This window comes from Pyrenophora tritici-repentis, chromosome 6 (genome assembly GCF_003171515.1).
Source record: "Pyrenophora tritici-repentis strain M4 chromosome 6, whole genome shotgun sequence".
Taxonomy (NCBI): Eukaryota; Fungi; Ascomycota; class Dothideomycetes; order Pleosporales; family Pleosporaceae; genus Pyrenophora; species Pyrenophora tritici-repentis.
In genome coordinates, this window is record NC_089395.1 from 2,398,005 (window position 1) to 2,414,874 (window position 16,870).

The 16,870-nt window shown below is 52.2% G+C and overlaps 6 protein-coding genes across 6 annotated transcripts; 5 read left to right on the top strand and 1 right to left on the bottom strand.

Moving 5' to 3' along the window:
- Positions 1 to 1,625: 1,625 nt before the first annotated feature.
- Positions 1,626 to 5,550, top strand: PtrM4_121400 (rho-type GTPase-activating protein 2; the record flags this gene model as incomplete). The annotated part of the gene is made up of 6 exons (XM_066108467.1): positions 1,626 to 1,700; positions 1,757 to 1,787; positions 1,910 to 2,449; positions 2,514 to 5,168; positions 5,220 to 5,353; positions 5,404 to 5,550. 6 exons carry the CDS (start codon positions 1,626 to 1,628, stop codon positions 5,548 to 5,550), a joined length of 3,582 nt encoding a protein of 1,193 aa, XP_065961652.1.
- A 759-nt stretch (positions 5,551 to 6,309) lies between these two features.
- PtrM4_121410 (MAP65-ASE1 multi-domain protein) lies at positions 6,310 to 6,986 on the top strand (the record flags this gene model as incomplete). Its single annotated transcript, XM_066108468.1, has 3 exons — positions 6,310 to 6,360; positions 6,517 to 6,902; positions 6,956 to 6,986. The coding sequence occupies 3 exons, from the start codon at positions 6,310 to 6,312 to the stop codon at positions 6,984 to 6,986; spliced, it is 468 nt and encodes a 155-aa protein (XP_065961653.1).
- A 503-nt stretch (positions 6,987 to 7,489) lies between these two features.
- On the top strand, positions 7,490 to 8,718 carry PtrM4_121420 (mitochondrial intermembrane space import and assembly protein 40; the record flags this gene model as incomplete). Its single annotated transcript, XM_066108469.1, has 3 exons — positions 7,490 to 7,697; positions 7,759 to 8,110; positions 8,190 to 8,718. 3 exons carry the CDS (start codon positions 7,490 to 7,492, stop codon positions 8,716 to 8,718), a joined length of 1,089 nt encoding a protein of 362 aa, XP_065961654.1.
- A 781-nt stretch (positions 8,719 to 9,499) lies between these two features.
- Positions 9,500 to 11,824, bottom strand: PtrM4_121430 (uncharacterized protein; the record flags this gene model as incomplete). Its single annotated transcript, XM_066108470.1, has 4 exons — positions 9,500 to 9,778; positions 9,995 to 11,038; positions 11,089 to 11,772; positions 11,795 to 11,824. 4 exons carry the CDS (start codon positions 11,822 to 11,824, stop codon positions 9,500 to 9,502), a joined length of 2,037 nt encoding a protein of 678 aa, XP_065961655.1.
- A 558-nt stretch (positions 11,825 to 12,382) lies between these two features.
- On the top strand, positions 12,383 to 13,446 carry PtrM4_121440 (FixB, Electron transfer flavoprotein, alpha subunit; the record flags this gene model as incomplete). The annotated part of the gene is made up of 2 exons (XM_001935408.2): positions 12,383 to 12,818; positions 12,869 to 13,446. The coding sequence occupies 2 exons, from the start codon at positions 12,383 to 12,385 to the stop codon at positions 13,444 to 13,446; spliced, it is 1,014 nt and encodes a 337-aa protein (XP_001935443.1).
- Positions 13,447 to 14,820: 1,374 nt separating this feature from the next.
- Positions 14,821 to 16,763, top strand: PtrM4_121450 (outward-rectifier potassium channel TOK1 channel YORK; the record flags this gene model as incomplete). The annotated part of the gene is made up of 3 exons (XM_066108471.1): positions 14,821 to 14,991; positions 15,158 to 15,263; positions 15,319 to 16,763. The coding sequence occupies 3 exons, from the start codon at positions 14,821 to 14,823 to the stop codon at positions 16,761 to 16,763; spliced, it is 1,722 nt and encodes a 573-aa protein (XP_065961656.1).
- Positions 16,764 to 16,870: the final 107 nt, after the last annotated feature.

Here is a 16,870-nt window from a genome sequence, read left to right on the forward strand (position 1 = left end):
TGATAGTGGACCCATGGGGTTGATACTGAATCGGGTACTGTACCTGACTCATCTCTCGATTAGTTTGAGATGGCAATCGGATACAAGTCATCATACCCGAGTCAGTATGCAATCTACACCATGGAAGGATATTGCATCGTGTTGGAAGGCAGGCTAACGACGGCACAGCATAGATGGATGCGGGAGCGACGCGTGTAATTGTTATCAATCACGGACAGCCAAACGTGCTTGGTGTAAGCTTGGAGGGCTGCTGACACAGACGTGCGGCAACTGCCCAAGGACGTGGTAGGCGGTGCTTGTGATATGGTATGACAGTAAGCCTACTGCCAGGATGAGCAGAAAGTGTGCTGATGGATCGCGGGCGGCGGTTGGCTACTGACTCTCGGCGGGCCGATCAGCAGGGACCGTTCGGCTGGGTGAAACACGTCTGTGTCGGTCTCGTTATTCCCGTTTGTTTCAGGATTGCGGCTAAGGGGTTTACAAGTGCCGGCGTGGATAAGTTTTGGAGCGGTCCGCACACGCACGATTTGCAGAGTTGCGGCAGCGGCAGGGTTGCGCAAGCAGCCGGGATGGGGAATTTTGTCTTGATTCAACGACGTCGGATGCGGTGTGCAGTGTGCAGTGCATCAAGGCGATTTAGGTCAAAGCGGCCGCGTACCTGCATCATCTCATGTTGGAGCTGGGAGTGTCGGTGTCCGGGGCCCGATGGCGGCCAGGCCGAGGCAGCGACCCACGACAAAGAGGCGAGGTGGCGTCTTGGGTCCCAGGCGTGATGAGCGATTGCTCATGCTGCGTTGCTGATATGTTGATGTTTAATTGTGGCTATAAGACACGAGGGCTTGTGCTGGCGTCAGTGTAATATAAGCAGCTCCTTAGCCGGTCCAGGAGCCCGCCATCCGCCATGGTGTCTTGCTTGGCAGGGCCTTTGCACCCTCGTCGTAGTGCGATAGACGGTGGAGCTAGTCGCAGTCGCAGTCGCAGTCGCAGTCGCAGCCCAAGTGTGCACCTGTATGCGCTCGCACTCGTCAGGAAGGGCTGTTTGCATCAAGTGCTGCTCTTTTTGAAGCACACCCGAGCGCTGGTAGACGGTTGAGCGCATGGGGGCGACATGTTATTATTGCCATCGTTGTATTATTACCACCTATCAAGGCAGCAAAGGACCAAAAAGTCTGGTCTCAGTCTCGTTCGCTATACCTGTGCAATTCACTGCAGCTGAGTCTGCCGTCTGTCGTCTGCCGCGTATCTTTTGCTAAGTAGACCCTTGTGCCCAAGTGCGCTAGCCGTTGGTCGCCCTCATTGGCCGTCTTGCACCTCCACACACCAAGCCAGCAGGCCAGAGGGAACGGAGGAGCAGCTTGTCTGTCGTTGTCGACTTTCCTCGCCGACTAGCCTCGAGCGCACAGAGGCCGTTTGCCAGTCCAGTGCACCGACGTCTTCTTGTTACTTGTTTCTGTCGGCCGTGCCATCCTCGTGTGTTGCACAGCGGAGAGCCAACCCTTGGGTCCGCTCAGACGACGGCACCACTACGCCCACGAATCCCCCCCTCCCCCGTGTCGGGGTGCCCTTTTGTGCCCAAGTGACGTTGCGACTGAATACGTCCTTATTCCTATTAGACCTTTTACGCCATGGAGAGTCCAGGAGCCTATCCAGAGTCGCCCATCGACGATGAAATCGTATATCCGTGCAAGGGATGTGGAGAGGTGCGAATGCCGTCGGCCTAGCACAAAGTGGAAAGCAGGCACTGATAACAGTCTAGATCCTCGAGGAGGGCAAAGCCTTTGAACTCGGTATGCTTTCACTTTCACCGCCACCACTACCACCACTACCACCACCACCATCATCATGACTACCCCGACTACCACTACCACCACAAACACCTCCTGCTTACTTACATGCTAACATTGGCCAGCTGGGAACCGATGGCATATAGACTGCTTCCGCTGCAACACGTGCGGCACCCTGCTCGACTCGGACGCGAACCTCCTCCTGCTCGGCGATGGCTCCCTGATATGCAACAACTGCACATATAGCTGCAACCACTGCGGCAACAAGATCGAAGACCTCGCCATTCTCACTGGCGACCAGGCTTTCTGCGCCAATTGCTTCAGATGTCGGAACTGCAAGCGCAAGATCGAGAACCTCCGCTATGCTCGAACCTCGCAGGGTATCTTTTGCATGTCTTGCCATGAGTCGCTCATGGCTCGACGGCGCAAGAAATCAAAAAAACCGCCATCAGTGGCACCCAAAGTGGATAAGTCCTTGCCCGCCCTGCCTCCTCAGGAGCAGTCTACCGCGTCCAACTTCACCCCAGACTTGGATACCCCATCCGATGTCTTGTCGGAACCCACCACCACCGACGTCTCTCCCAGACCTCCGACATCGAGAAGAGGCGATTCGTCGTCAAACTTCCGGCGCGATGCGTCGCCTGCTGCCGATCTCTCTCGGAGAGGTGAGTACCACCACATGCGTGTCTTAGTTTCGTCCCATCTTGGCTGACAAATCCATTCTTACAGACAACGCTACTCTTCCTGCCACGACCTACAACAAGGACAGCAGCCGCTCGGAACCAGCAGACAACGGCGACGATGGCATTCTGCTCCCCTTTGCGCTCGACCCCAACCCTGCACCAGGCCCGTCGCCGCTCGGCCGACCAATTAGCAAATACAACGACCGTGCATTGGGCGCAAAGTCCGCAGGAAACGGCGATGGAAAGAGCGGGCGCGACTACTTCAACAGGCCGACGGGCGACCACCGCGAAAAGCTCAAGGAGAATAGCTCTCGGGAAGCGTCCAAGGAGCGGCGGCTGACACAAACACAAAATCCACACATTGCCTTCCAAGAGAAAGGAAGGCAGCCTTCTGACACGCTTGTGGATACGCTGAGAAAGAAAAAAGAGGCTCCAAGTGAGTCTCCTTCAGCTGAGCCGCGGTCCAAGAGTCAGCATGCTTCGCCTGCACCTTCCTCAGCCCCAGAGCCCTTCAAGCTCCAAGATGTCCCTAAGAATAAAAAGGCAGAGGCCAAGCGCAAAGACTCTGAAGATGCAGTTTCGCCGCCACCTAGACAGCAGCCTCATAGCTCCTCGAACAACGACATGTCGGCACGCCTCAGCCGTCCGCTGCTGGAACCCACCTTTACATCTTCCCCACCGCTTGCAGGGCAAGACTCACCCGACACGTCGGAGTCGTCTTTTGGCTCAAACGCTGTCCTCGAACGCCCTGCTCGCGGTGACTCGCTCAAGCCTTCTACTTTGAAGCCCTCGGCTCCCCTCTCACGAAGCGAAAAGCGTGTGCCGTCACCTACAACGCCCACTGCGAACCACCCTGAACGGACTTCTTCTACGGCTGCAGCGAGTGCTCAACTCAATGCCGGGCTTGGCATCACCAACCCCGCAGACTCTCCGTCTAGATCAGAAGTCCCTGTCCTCCCTGCTCGTTCAGGTGGACGACCTGCCCCCCCACCGTCAACCGACACCTTCACATCCCCGCGCGCACCGCCTCAGCTACCCACCACACAACTCCACAAGCCGAGTGAATCCACCAGTAGCGCACAGAGCGAAGCTTCCAGAGATGGATACCCCCCAGGAGGTCTTCCCCGCTACAGTCACCAAGGCGACTTCTCCATGGACGAGGACTTTGCGCGCTTGCTCGGTAACCAAGAGGGCAGAGAGGATAAAGAGTCTGGTGTATTCAGGAGAGTTTCGAACGCTGTCTCAAAGCATGGGCGTAGCTATAGTGATCGTGGATCCATCACTTCGCGCGGTCATAAGAAATGGCCAACAAACGGCTCCATCGACATCAGTAGCCCTACTGTCGCTTCGCCAGACACCAAAGAAGAAGGCGCCAACTTGCGAAACGAGCTGCGCCGCGCCCAACAGCGGATTGCAGAGCTCGAGGCCGAAAAGAATGGACTGCAAGAGTCGATGCACAGCGCCGCGGATATTAAACAAGCAAACACGGTTCTAAGAGAGAAAAGAAATACAATGGCCGTCTTGGACACGCAACGCGAGATGGTGATTCGCGAGTTGGAGATCATGACTGAACACCTCAAGCACGCTAAGAATAGTCAGGGCAACATGGATATCCACCAGCTCAAGTCAGACATTCTGAAAGACTTTGCAAACGCACTGCAGAAGCTCAAAGACAATTTGGGCAATCAAATAGAGGACCTGATCACAAAGAGGTCAGAATTAACTGAGGAGATTTCCAATCTCATCCAGATGAAGGACAAAGGCTTCCAAGAGTACGAATCGCTCACAGCAGCCAACGCAAGACTATCCGCCATGAACCGCGACCTGGTGGAGAACATTCAGACTAGCCTCAAGAATAACAAGAAGCCCGGGCAGACTGCCGACGTGTCTGCAAATGGGTTGGGCATATACAACGCACAGCACAAGGGCGGCAAGTCGGAAATATCCGTCGATGCGCAAACAATACCGCATGAGCACTCGTATGCTAATCTACATGATGCCGACGCCGAGCCAACCATTGCGCAACCCCAGGTTGTCAACATCAGGAAAACTGGCAAGCCCACCAAGTTCTCCACTTGGAAGAAGGGTGGTCAAGCCATTACCAAGAACGTTACCAAGGGCTTCAAGGGAGCATTTGGCTCCGAACAAAAGCAGGAGGATTACAATATCAAGGTTATCGGGACTCCCTACGGCTCCACCCACACCCAACCTGACCTCGCGTCCTTGTCGACCATGTCAACCATGTCGAGCTCAATCAAGAGCCGAGAGCAAGATCAGGGAACTCCAAGAGGCTGGTTCGGTGGAAAGCCTGTGGCGCCCAACAGCCGCAATCCGCAGTACAGGCCCATGAACCCGAACGAAAGCAGCACCAATCTGGTCGCTGACGCTAGCACTGTACTCTTTGGCTCAGATCTCACGGCACGATGCGAATTTGAGAAGCAAATGATTCCACGTATCGTTAGCCGCTGCATTGAGGAAGTCGAATTGCGTGGCATGGACGTTGAGGGCATCTACCGCAAGAGCGGAGGTACTTCTCAGGTGAACCAGGTCCGCAGCGGATTTGAGGCGGATAGCGAGTACGACATTTCTGATCCTGATTTGGACATCCACTCCGTCACGTCAGCGATGAAGAATTATTTCCGTAGGCTTCCGGTGCCGTTGATCACGTACGACGTCTACGACCAATTCCTGGAAGCAGGCCGTAAGTCTAGATTTATGTCACAGAGAAGAGCAAGTACTGACGATTATGCAGAACTCGAGGAGCCCAGCGCCCAATCCAAAGCTTTGATTGCAGCCGTCAACGAGATACCCAAAGCTCACCGAGACACTCTCCAGTTCCTTGTGTTCCATCTTTCGCGGGTCATACAGCATGCCAGTGACAACCTGGTACGTTTCATCCGTCGTGTTCAACATGCACACTACTAACATGTGAGCAGATGACACCATTGAACGTTGCTGTCGTGTTTGCCCCAACAATCATGCGTCCCATGGACATTCAGCGTGAACTCACAGACGTTCAGCAGCAGCGTGTTGCGGTACAAGCGCTTCTCGAGAACTACAAGACTGTGTTCGGCGACGAGTAGAATGAGCACGACACGTTCGTTTTCGTCCTTTTGGCCACGTGTAACATGGCCGCTACTGTTTCGCGAGAGGGTAATTGTACATTTTCGTGTAAGATGCAAAGGCGTCGATATATGCTAGCATCTGGCTTTGGAGAGAAGTTCGTGCTATTCTGCTGTCTTGACTGTTTTTCTTCTTCGCCATGCGTGCGTCACAGCGGGCGTTTTGTCTTCGGTGTGTCGAGGACTGATTATTTTTTATCTTCTTGTATCATACGACTCTGTACTCGGCTTTGGATACTGTTGGGTCCAAAGATTGTCGGGCGTAGACTGGTGGCTGCAAGTACCTGTCATTATACCCTTGAGGGCTTTTCTGTGTGGCTACCTGAGCATACATTGTGGCGTAGTCTTGAGTCGATAGAACAGTGGCAATTCTACGCGCCCTGGTGCTTTCAAGCTGCTGAAGATGAAATGTTCTAGCCCCCACTTGGCAATTTCGATGGTCCACAAGGATGTGCTGTTCCTGTATGTACTTGGCAGTTTTGTCACGACATGCATGCGCTAACGCTCAAGATGACGTCGCACCGGTCACGGCCCGCTAAGCGAGCAAGCATCCATGGAAGTGAGGGAGCCTGTTTCTAGCATCACACGATTGTCCATTGTCCATTGCCCATTGACTCTTAACTTTCCCTATAGCCATCGACAGATCTGCATCTCGCGTCACTATCACCCAACCTTCTTTTCTTGTAACAACAATCACCACACACCCAACACACATCCATCATGTCGTACGCGGAAATGGCTGCCAAGGGCCCCAAGCAGAGCCCTGAGGAGGTGAGAGATTTCTTTGTGAGATAATAGATTGCGAATAATTGCTAACTGGAAGATAGGCGTAAGTTTATCCATGCATGTGCTCAAGCTCATGCTCGCAAGTCATGTTGCCTTCAGAGTCACTGACAAGAATGCAGTCGTGCCCCCGCCCCGCCTCAGGTTGAGCACTCTTCCGATGACAGTGTCCACTCTCTCGTCGACGTAGACAGCCCCCATATCTCCTCGGTCCCTTCCGACTATGAGTCACAATCCGTCAAAACGGATACGCAGGCTGAGCGCATTGAGCGCGAAGAGAAGATCGAACAAGAGGCCAAGGATATCAAGGACAAAGCAGCCGCAAAGAAGGATGCTGCCAAGGACAAGATCAACAAGAATGCCGACAACCCAGTTGTCTTGAGTAATGCTGTGGGGCTTGCCGTTGTTGGTGGTATCGTTGGATTTGGTGCATACAGGCAGTATGCCCGCGGCGAATTGACTAGCAAGGTTGTTGCCGTCTGGGCTGCTGCCATTGGACTCTTTGGTGTTGGAGACTACTACGTCAGCCAGTACGTTACTCTAATACAGCAAGCGCATTTTTCATGTTTGCTAACCGGAGCAGGTACTTCTTCAAGCGTAACCCGCCCCAATAGATGCAGTCCTACGACTGTCCCATCCGTTTTCATCTAGAACCTTGCACGCTGGACAGATTGGCCATAATATCTTGATCGCTCAAGTTGTAATGGTCTGGATACGATTTCTCTTTCTTTATCATATTACAGTACAGCAGACAAGGAGTTGCCTACTCTGCTCCAATCATGAAGCAAGATGCCATCTCCGCTCCACTTCTGTATATATGAGGTTAAAGTTCAATATACCCGTTCAAACATGAATCCAGCTACATTTGCATACTCTCATGTAGACCAAATTCTAGGTGGAGTAATAAACATGTCTGCAAACGGCAATACGCCAAAAGGCTAGGACAGCGAAAATTATCACGTGATGTCGGACGAGGTAGTGCCGATCCCTGCTCCATCGGCTTAGAAATGCAGGTCCCATAACTTTTCCCATAGTGACGACAGCGCAAAAGTGCCGCCGTTCACATCCGCCGCGACTTTCATTTTCCATCTCTTCACTGTTTAATATTTTCAACATCATGTTTCGAGCAGCTCCCCGTTTAATTGTGCGTCCCGCATTGCGGACCGCCCCTCTACGCTCCCTCGCACCTACCAGACGATTTATTAGCACAGCTCCACCAACACAAAAGAGACGGAGCTTCAAGAGCTTGGTAGCGCGATTGGGCATTGCCGGCGCTATAATATACTACTACAATACCGTAGATGTCTTTGCAGACGAGCCCAGACGTACGTTGGTCCCCGCCGTAGATGAAGTCATTTGTGAGCGCAGAAAGCTAATTGGTGACAGAACTCGCTCAACCACTCCCGGAAACCGAAGTCGAATCTGAACACCTCCCCACGATTGAGTCCATTTCCGAAGAGCGCAAGAGGAGACAGGCGGTACAGGCACAATTAGATGCTCAGAAGCAGAAAGAAGCAGAGGCTCGCTCTTCCAGTGGTGAGGGCGACATAGAAGGACTCGAAGAGGAGGCAGATCAACAGGGCGCATTCAATCCCGAGACTGGCGAGATCAATTGGGATTGCCCATGTCTAGGTGGCATGGCTCATGGGCCATGCGGGGATCAGTTCAAGGCGGCCTTTAGCTGCTTTGTATACTCCAAGGAAGAGCCCAAGGGCATGGACTGCATTGACAAGTTCAAGTAAGTCTGTTTTACTGAGCGGCGGGACCCAATGGGCTCATGAACATGATCAAGTACAGATGGGCTAACAGAAGTACAGGGACATGCAAAACTGCTTCCGCGAATACCCCGAAGTCTATGGCTCTGAACTCGACTCCGACGCCGACGAAGAAGACGATATGAGTGCTACTCCCGCCTCAGAAGCTACCGAGACACCGTCACGCTCCTCGCCCACCTCTACCCCACCTTCCGATGCCTTCTCCTCCAACGCGCAGCCAACCCCCTCATCTGACGCCTCAACCAACGACCACGCTGCTCCAGCAAAAGGCAAAATTTCCGGGGAGCCCAACTCGAAACCCCAGACTGCGACGGGTGGTCTCGTCCCTGAAGAGTACAAGCCAAACACACAGCACAACCCCATGGTTGACGCGCGAGGAGACATGAGCAGCCTAGACAGCGAAAAGGAGAAGAGCAAGCAGAAGCCAAAGGGCGACAGCGACACAGAGAGGGCGAACAAGGCCAAGACCCAAGTTAAGAGTCAGGAGCCGGTTAACGAGAGCGAGAGCATAGTGCCAAAGGCCAGTCATGATGCTGGTGCCGAGGGGACCATTGTGGTGGGAAGGAAGTAAGACGAGAGAAATAGGAATCCTGGGAAGGAAGTAAAGAGCACAATAGGAAACATGTGAAAGATGACGAAACGTTATTGATGAGATGTTGTACATGTATAATCTATTTGTACTATATTGCATGTAAAACAGCTACAGCTACAGCTACAGCTACAGCTACAGCTACAGCATGGAGTAGGTAGGGACACAACGGTAAAAGGAGAAACTCCTCCAAGAGCAAATGAAGGCAGCGGTTTGTAGGGACGAGGAGTGTTTTGATAGAGAAACCAACTCATCTTTGCTTAACGTCACCTTTCGATCAACCAGACATCAACTTTACCCTACACGTGTAATCCCACCACAATACAAAAATCAACTTCTCACACATCATCTTCTCTCGTCATCGTATCTCACGTGGAAAAGGGGAACACGAAAAGTCTCGGACAAACATGATCAGTGAACAAGAAGTTAAGATTGTAAAATACACATTGACTAAAAAAAGGGGGCGCTTTGCCTCTTTCTTCCCTGAGATGGACGCCCACCCGCCCACCAAAAACACCTTTGAATTTACCTTGCCTTCCCTTGTCCTTTCTTAGTGGAACCAGCCTATGTTGAATCTTCCAACGATTGAACTGGGTGATTAAACTGAACTGAGATGGTGTACGGTGGTAGCCAGCCTTTTGTGAGTGTTGTTGTGGGGGGTTGTACCTGCACTACACAGGACCAACGATGCCACCCGCACCATCGCGTAAGTCGAGAAAGGAAGCAACCAAGAAACTAGATCGACCAAACCAAACCACATTTTCTAAATCTCGACCTTACTGTATCCCTCCGCGCCTTCACTGACTGGCTGCGTAACACCGGCATCAACACTATCCCTCTTGACCCCCATACTATCCTCGCCCTTGCCCACGCCAAAGAATCGCATAGCCTCCTCCAGCGCATGTACTGCCTCCTCGGCACTCAAGCTACCAGGTAGACCCTGACCGCCAATGGAGCCGGAGATGCGCTTCGTTGCGTCTTCGAGAGCGCGAACGCGGCGCTGGAAGTTGAGGCGATCCATGAAGAGTTGCTGGCGGCGACGCTGGAGGTCGCGACGTTCAGCTGACAGCAGTTTCTCAAAATCGTTGAAGTGTGCGAGTTTGAGTTGCAGTTTTTGCAATTGTAGGTTTACGGCGCCGGAGACGAGGCGTGTCATGTGGCGTTCTTCGTGGGAGGCGAGGGCTGAGGAGCGGGCGGCGGAGAGGGCAAAGGGGAGGGTGGCGAGGGGGTTGGTGGAGGTGGAGTCCTTGGTTGCTACTTCGGTTGAGGTGTCGATGTCCATGGCGTCTCCGCCTTCGGGCTTCACGTCTGAGGCAGTGGCTGCAGGTGTAGATTGCTCGCCTTCCTTTTCCTTGCCCTTCTCTGATGGTGCGGTTGGGGCTTTGTTGATCTTATCTTGGAGTATGCGCTTCATCTCACCCACGCTGCGCCCTGATGCCACGGCGGCTTCAGTTACGTTTGCAGGCGCAAGGCCAGCCAAGAAGCTGACTACACTGAGAATGGGGTTGTCTGCATGGTGGATGGGTACGCGACCTTCGCTGAGATACTCGAGATCGCGGAGGAACTTTGTTGATGGAGCTGCCGATTGGGATTCGGTGAGATCTGCTTCGATGTACTTATCCTCAATCTCAAGCTGGAGAAACTTCATCACACACTGCTCGCGCGTCTTGGTTTGTACGTGGTCTGCGACGCGGTTCCAGTCATCATCAAACTCCTCCAAGCCTTCGAGCAGCAGAAGAGTCTCCTCTTCCGTCCACTTCTCTTCGTTCTCAGCAGTGGCTGAGCTCTCTGGGTTCGAGATCTTGGTAAAGTCTACCGAAGAGGTGCCTGAAGGGAAGTTGCCCTCGACAAAGCACCTTGGGCAAAGATCCCGCTTGAGACCACCTCCTTGCTTCAATTGACCCGGTTGCTCAGACGGCTTCGTCTCGTGGAAGTGTACGCGAGTGCATTCGACGCCACAGCTGAAGCAGTTGATGACCTTGATTGGCTCCTTTGCAGCAGCCTCAAGGTTCTTGACATGGACTGATGCACCGTTTGCTTCTCCGTTGGCTGCCTTTGGCTCTGCAGATGCTTCTTTGCCATTGGCTTCGTAGATGTTGCGTCCAGCTAAAGACTTGGTCTCACTCTTTGCAGTCGGTTGCTGGCTAGCGGCGCGATCGGTGGCTGCAAGTTGCTTGCCTTCTGTCACTTTCGAGCCTGGTCCTGGCTGGAAAGGTTGCAGTCCGCGGGGAGTATCGACTGTGACACGGAAGTGGCCGGTGAATGGAGGACCAATGTTTGATGGCCGTTCTTGGGGATCCACCTAGACAACTGTTAGTCGTAATTCTTGTGCAATGGTGAAAAGGCATCTACCTGATAGTTAATCAGACCCCACTGTTCGAGAAAGGCGTGTACGCGCATGATGGCGCACACGTCTCCCGCGAGATTCCTTCGGCATGCGGTTACTGTAAGATACTCTGAAGGGTTAAGGCGGTAGGTATTGATCATGAAATCGCGGTAGTCTCGGTACACAGCTGGCGTCTTGCTGCGATTGCGGCCGTTGAAGAACTCGGGTAGGGCCTTGTGTTCGCGGTAGTCGATGTATCGCATGTCGAACCAGGTCGCATAGCTCGGAATGATGGTCGCATAGGTCTGAGTAACGAAATGGGAGCGTGCGGCTGATTGCAGGTCGGCCTTTGCCTGTGCCTCTGGGTCCATGGCATCGGCGCCTTCGCCATTCTCTTTCTTGGTATCATCTACACCGCCCATCTCCTCGTCTTCTTGGCCATCTGCATCCTCCGTCTCCGGTCCCGGACCGTCGGGTGCGTCTGGCGGGTTGTCTGGTGCATTTGCAGGTGTGGCAGTGGCTTCGTTTGATGACTCCTTGAGGGCGTCTTCGAGGAAGTTCGGGTCTGCCATGTGCCTTAGTAACTCGTCATTTGGCGCCGCAAATATACCCATCATGTCTTCCAATGTAGAAAGTTTATCTTGGCCGTCAAAGTAGCCGCTTTGCAGCCACTCGGAGTGGGCGGCAGACATGGTCGATGGTGGTGTTATCTGTGGGAGATATGTAGCTTACCTTGATCCAGTGCGTTTGCGTCTGCACCATTGTCTCCAGTGAGAGTGGGGTCATGGGCTGCTGTGCTTCCAGTCGCGTCGTCCGCCATAGCTACAATAGAGCTGTTGCGATGCGATAGCTCACTGTTAGGCGTTATGGGTGCGATGTCGCCCGAGGATATAGCTCGACGCAAATATTCTGGATGCGTGCGCAATAGTAGCTTATTTGCACAGAATTATCGCGTCGCAATTGTTGGCAAATAAGGGTGGGGATGGGGGGATGACGGGGATGCGATGTGCGGCTGGTTGTGCGGCTGGTGTCGCGTCTGGAGTTCGCGATAGATCCTCGAACGGCCTAAGCAAAAGTCCACTTCAACACTAAAGTTAGCGCTAGGAGCAGCACATCACGTGATTTTTCTGCGCTCCACATGCAAGGGCTAGCGCCGGATATCGACCATGTCAAACCGAGGTCATACCTAGGCTAGATAGTCATACTCGGCCTTCGACCTCTCCGCGCTTTTGACCTCGCTTTCACTTTTGTTGTTCCAGACAATTCCATAGGGATTTAGCTCTTGTGAGGGTAATTCTTCGTCTTTCGTTATAGCCCACCATGTTCTCCCTTGCACGCCGATCCATCCTTCACGCAGGCCGAACACGGCTTCAGTTCACACGCTTTGCTTCTACACTCGCCGTTCTCGAACAAAAAGAGGGAAAACTTGTATCACAATCGCTTGCCGCCATCACAGCAGGAACAAAAATTGGAGGCTCAATAACAGCTTTTATTGCTGGAGGTGGGGTCAAGTCTGCCGCTGACGAGGCTGCCAAATCAAAGGGAGTAGAAAAGGTGGTTTACGTTGAGAATGGAGCCTACGATCGATGTCTTCCCGAGAACTATGCACCACTCTTGGTAGAGAACATCAAAAAGGGCGGATATACACATGTTGTTGCTGGCCACTCAGCCTTTGGAAAGAACATCATGCCCCGCGTCTCAGCGCTCTTGGATACGCAGCAGATATCAGACATTACTGCTGTTGAAAGCGAAGATAGTGAGTGGGCCGCTCACGATTCCGGGATTGCCTACTGATTCCATCTGCAGCCTTCGTTCGACCAATCTACGCCGGCAACGCCATCATGACGGTGCAATCGTCCGACAGCGTCAAGGTCATCACCGTCCGCGGCACCGCATTCCCCGCACCCGAGCCCGAAGGTGGCAACGCAACAGTCGAGGAGGGCGTAGACCCCAAGGCTGAGTGCGCAACTGAATGGGTATCCGAAGACCTACAAAAGTCTGATCGTCCCGATCTAGGCTCAGCAGAGCGAGTTGTGTCAGGAGGGCGTGGTTTGAAGTCCAAGGAGGAATTCGACAAGCTCATGCCACCTCTAGCAGATGCGCTTGGTGCCGCCATCGGCGCATCGCGAGCAGCAGTTGACAGTGGATTTGCCGACAACAGTCTGCAAGTTGGACAGACTGGAAAGAACGTTGCGCCGCAACTATACCTTTGCGCGGGTATCTCAGGGGCTATTCAACATCTGGCAGGTATGAAGGACAGCAAGGTTATTGCAGCCATCAACAAGGATGGCGAGGCGCCAATCTTCCAAGTCGCCGATGTTGGTCTCGTTGGTGATTTGTTCGAAAAGGTACCTGAGTTGACGGAGAAGCTAAAGTCACAGTAAGACCTGAGAGCCTCATCAAAATCGAAACTCAAAAGCTGTACATACTCAGATTGATGAAATAATCAAACCGTTCACACAATTTCGATGCAGCATCTGGGCCTGCCAATATCCTTGTCCGTACATGTCTTTCTACAGCATCACTCCATATGGTAGATTATATAGCATGACCTGCATGAAATCATGCAACCGCAACTTCCACGCCAGTGTCAATCCAGGTCCTTGGCGTGCGTCAGTGGCCGATCAACCACTAGCACATGTCACCCACGATCCGTCTCCAGGTCCACCCCGCCGATAGCCGAGTATTGTGGCACTTGCAGACCTCTAAGAGACGTGCCATTATCCGCTGCCAAGTATCCCTCAGTTCATCTTCTTTTGTCGTGACATATGCTTTTTTCTTTCCTATCCTCTCTTTCTCCACGTTGTTTCGCCGCTTTCGTGTTAGCCTTGTTTGACCAGCATCTACCTAGACATGGCAGTCACCGGACATTATTAAAGTACTTGCACGTGCATACCAGATCATCTATCGAGTGATAAGTCTGTATGATTCACGCCTTGTCTTCTTCCTACAAGCTCTGAACGCGCCCTTCAAATTGATAATGTCTCGCACACCACATTCTATTGATGATGCAGCATGAACAAAGTGAGCTGAATCAGCCCCACGGCTCGAAACATGCAACCCATTTCGAAGCCGATCACTCAGGGCCATCTCCCAACGCGAAAGGAAGCAGCAAAAAAAGATGGTGGAACATTTGGAAGAAATGGGAGGGTGAAGACAGTGATTGGTGGTTCGCGAGTACAGGTATCCCGCTTCTGGCTGCTACGCTTGGACCACTGGCAAATGTCAGCTCAATTGCGGCTCTGGTGACGCCATGGAGGCAACTGAACATCATAGATGGGGAAAAACTAACGGATTTTAATGGTGTACCGTTTGGCGATCCGAGATGGTGAGCAGACTGTCCCTTGACCGTCTTCCGGGAATTCCCGGGTATCACATGATCCGATAGTGTTGTCGAAGACGATGGAAAGCTTATGGCTAACAGAATCAGGTGCTATTGGATCAATGTAGTTTCTTTGGTATGCGGGTTTCTTGGTAGGAAGCGCCCAAATGTACCACCTCTATATTTTCACTGACTTGATGTCGCAGGCAATCTTTTCTTACTCCTCAACTTTACCCAAAGAATTCGATATATTATCGCCTTGCCGGCAACAGTAATATTGTGGTACCTTTCGTCCGGCTTTCTGATTGCCATTACAACATGTATGCACGTCTACGTACCGCCCATTCGACCGGAGCAAGGGTACACCCAGGGCTTTTGGTACGCCATCGCAGCAGCAGCATTTTACACAATATGTTCTATGATTCTAATGATCAACATGCTTGGATACTTCCTGGGACATTACCCGGAAAACTTCGCTTTGAGCGAGAGCCAAAGAACGCTTATCCTGCAGACAATGGCGTTCTTCATATGGCTTGGGGGCGGAGCTGCGGTGTTTGCTAAACTCGAACAAAACGCTGGGAATGACAGTTGGAGATTTGCTGATGCTGTAAGTCCCATTTCCATAACATTTGTTCTCTTAAATCGCCTTGGGCTACTATGTACGACCTACCTGTTGTTGAGGCACTGGCTAGCCCAGGTACTGTCACACTGCCACAATGACGAGTACCATATAATACTATTTCTCATTGGATATCTCAAGCTAACAAAAGTAGCTCTACTTTTGTGATGTCACAATTCTCACTGTAGGATTCGGCGACCTCGTACCAACGACAGACGTCACTAGGGGTATTGTTTTTCCATATTCAGTAGGAGGTGCCAGTAAGCATGTCCAGTTACGATATACAGACATCACACTAAATCCGCACCCATCTAGTCACACTCGCACTTATAGTATCGTCTTTGTACACGGCAGTACGGGAGCTGGGTGACGAGAAAATTATACAAAAACACATCGACCGCATGAGATCACGCGTTGTTGAACGCACAGTATCCAATTCATTTGATCTACGTCATCAGGAGCGTGAAGCACATCACCTTCTCAGAAGACGCAAACTAGGATTTCCAAAAATCTCCCAGCCTACTGAACCCCGGCCCTTTCGTACTCCGATGGGTGAGTCTATTCAGCGCAGATCGACATTTCCACGCGTTACCAACGCACTCCGTATCACTTCCAAACCCCCAATTAGGCTTTTGAAGGAGGAGAAGGATCGATTCGAAGCGATGCGCAAGATCCAAGCTGATTCTAAAAAGTTCAAGAGATGGATGGCGCTGTTTTGGTCGGTAACGACATTTTCAATTCTTTGGTGCGTTGGAGCTGCTGTATTTTGGATGGCAGAGAAGGATACGCAAGGCATGACGTACTTTCAAGCCCTGTACTTCTGTTACGTCAGTTTGCTGACCATCGGGTATGGAGATCTAGCGCCAAAGTCGAATGCTGGACGGTGCTTCTTCGTTATTTGGAGTCTAATTGCGGTTCCGACGATGACAATTCTCGTTTCCGATCTGGGCGATACCGTGGTGGCGAATTTCAAGAGATGGAGCGACGAGTTCGCAGACTTTACAGTTCTACCGAAAGCAGGTATATGGCGTTCGTTTCTCGACAAGCATCCTTGGTTGCTGTATTGGCTACAGAGATGGACAGAAAGAAGAGCAAGGAAGCGACGGCTGAAGAAAGGTTTCTCCGTTGCAGATCCACGGGAAAACGATGCAGATACAAGTACCTCCAGTCTTGCTCATCGTGGGACCTCTCCAGATGACCCTGAAGATGCCGAGGAGCGGGAAGCGGAAACCGATATCGAACTAACTCAACATCCAACCATTGAAGCCCTCGCAGAAGAAGCAGAGGCAGACACCAACAAGACACCCGATCGTGCATCAATCTCCCGTCGCCTCGCCCTCTCCATCCAAAGAGTCTCCCGAGATCTCAAAATCCCCCGTAAACGCTACACCTATGAAGAATGGGTCGAATTCACGCGTCTGATACGCATGACGGACCCGGAACGCTTAGATCGCAACTTGGGCACGGCGAGTGGCGCGACGGAAGATGAGAATCAGGAAGAGGGACTGGTGAACTGGGATTGGATTGGGGATGATAGTCCGATGGTAGCAGGGGTGAGTGAGAGCGAGTGGCTTATGGAACGCTTGATTGAGAGTCTGGTGAGGCTGGAGAAGAGGAAGGAGATTGCGAGGGACAGGGCGGATATGGGGGCGTTGAGGGAGATGGAGGGTAGATATGGTAGAAGCAGCGAGATAGAGAGAGCAATAGAGGGGGGTGTGGTGAGAGAAGTAGATGGTGGTCAAGTAGGGACATTGGAGTAATGAAGTTTCTGGATAGAACTCCTCTGGATACACTCTGATGCAACTGCTGATTGGACATAAAGTAGTCGTTGATGTTGAATTTCTCATGGGTATTGATATCAAGAAAC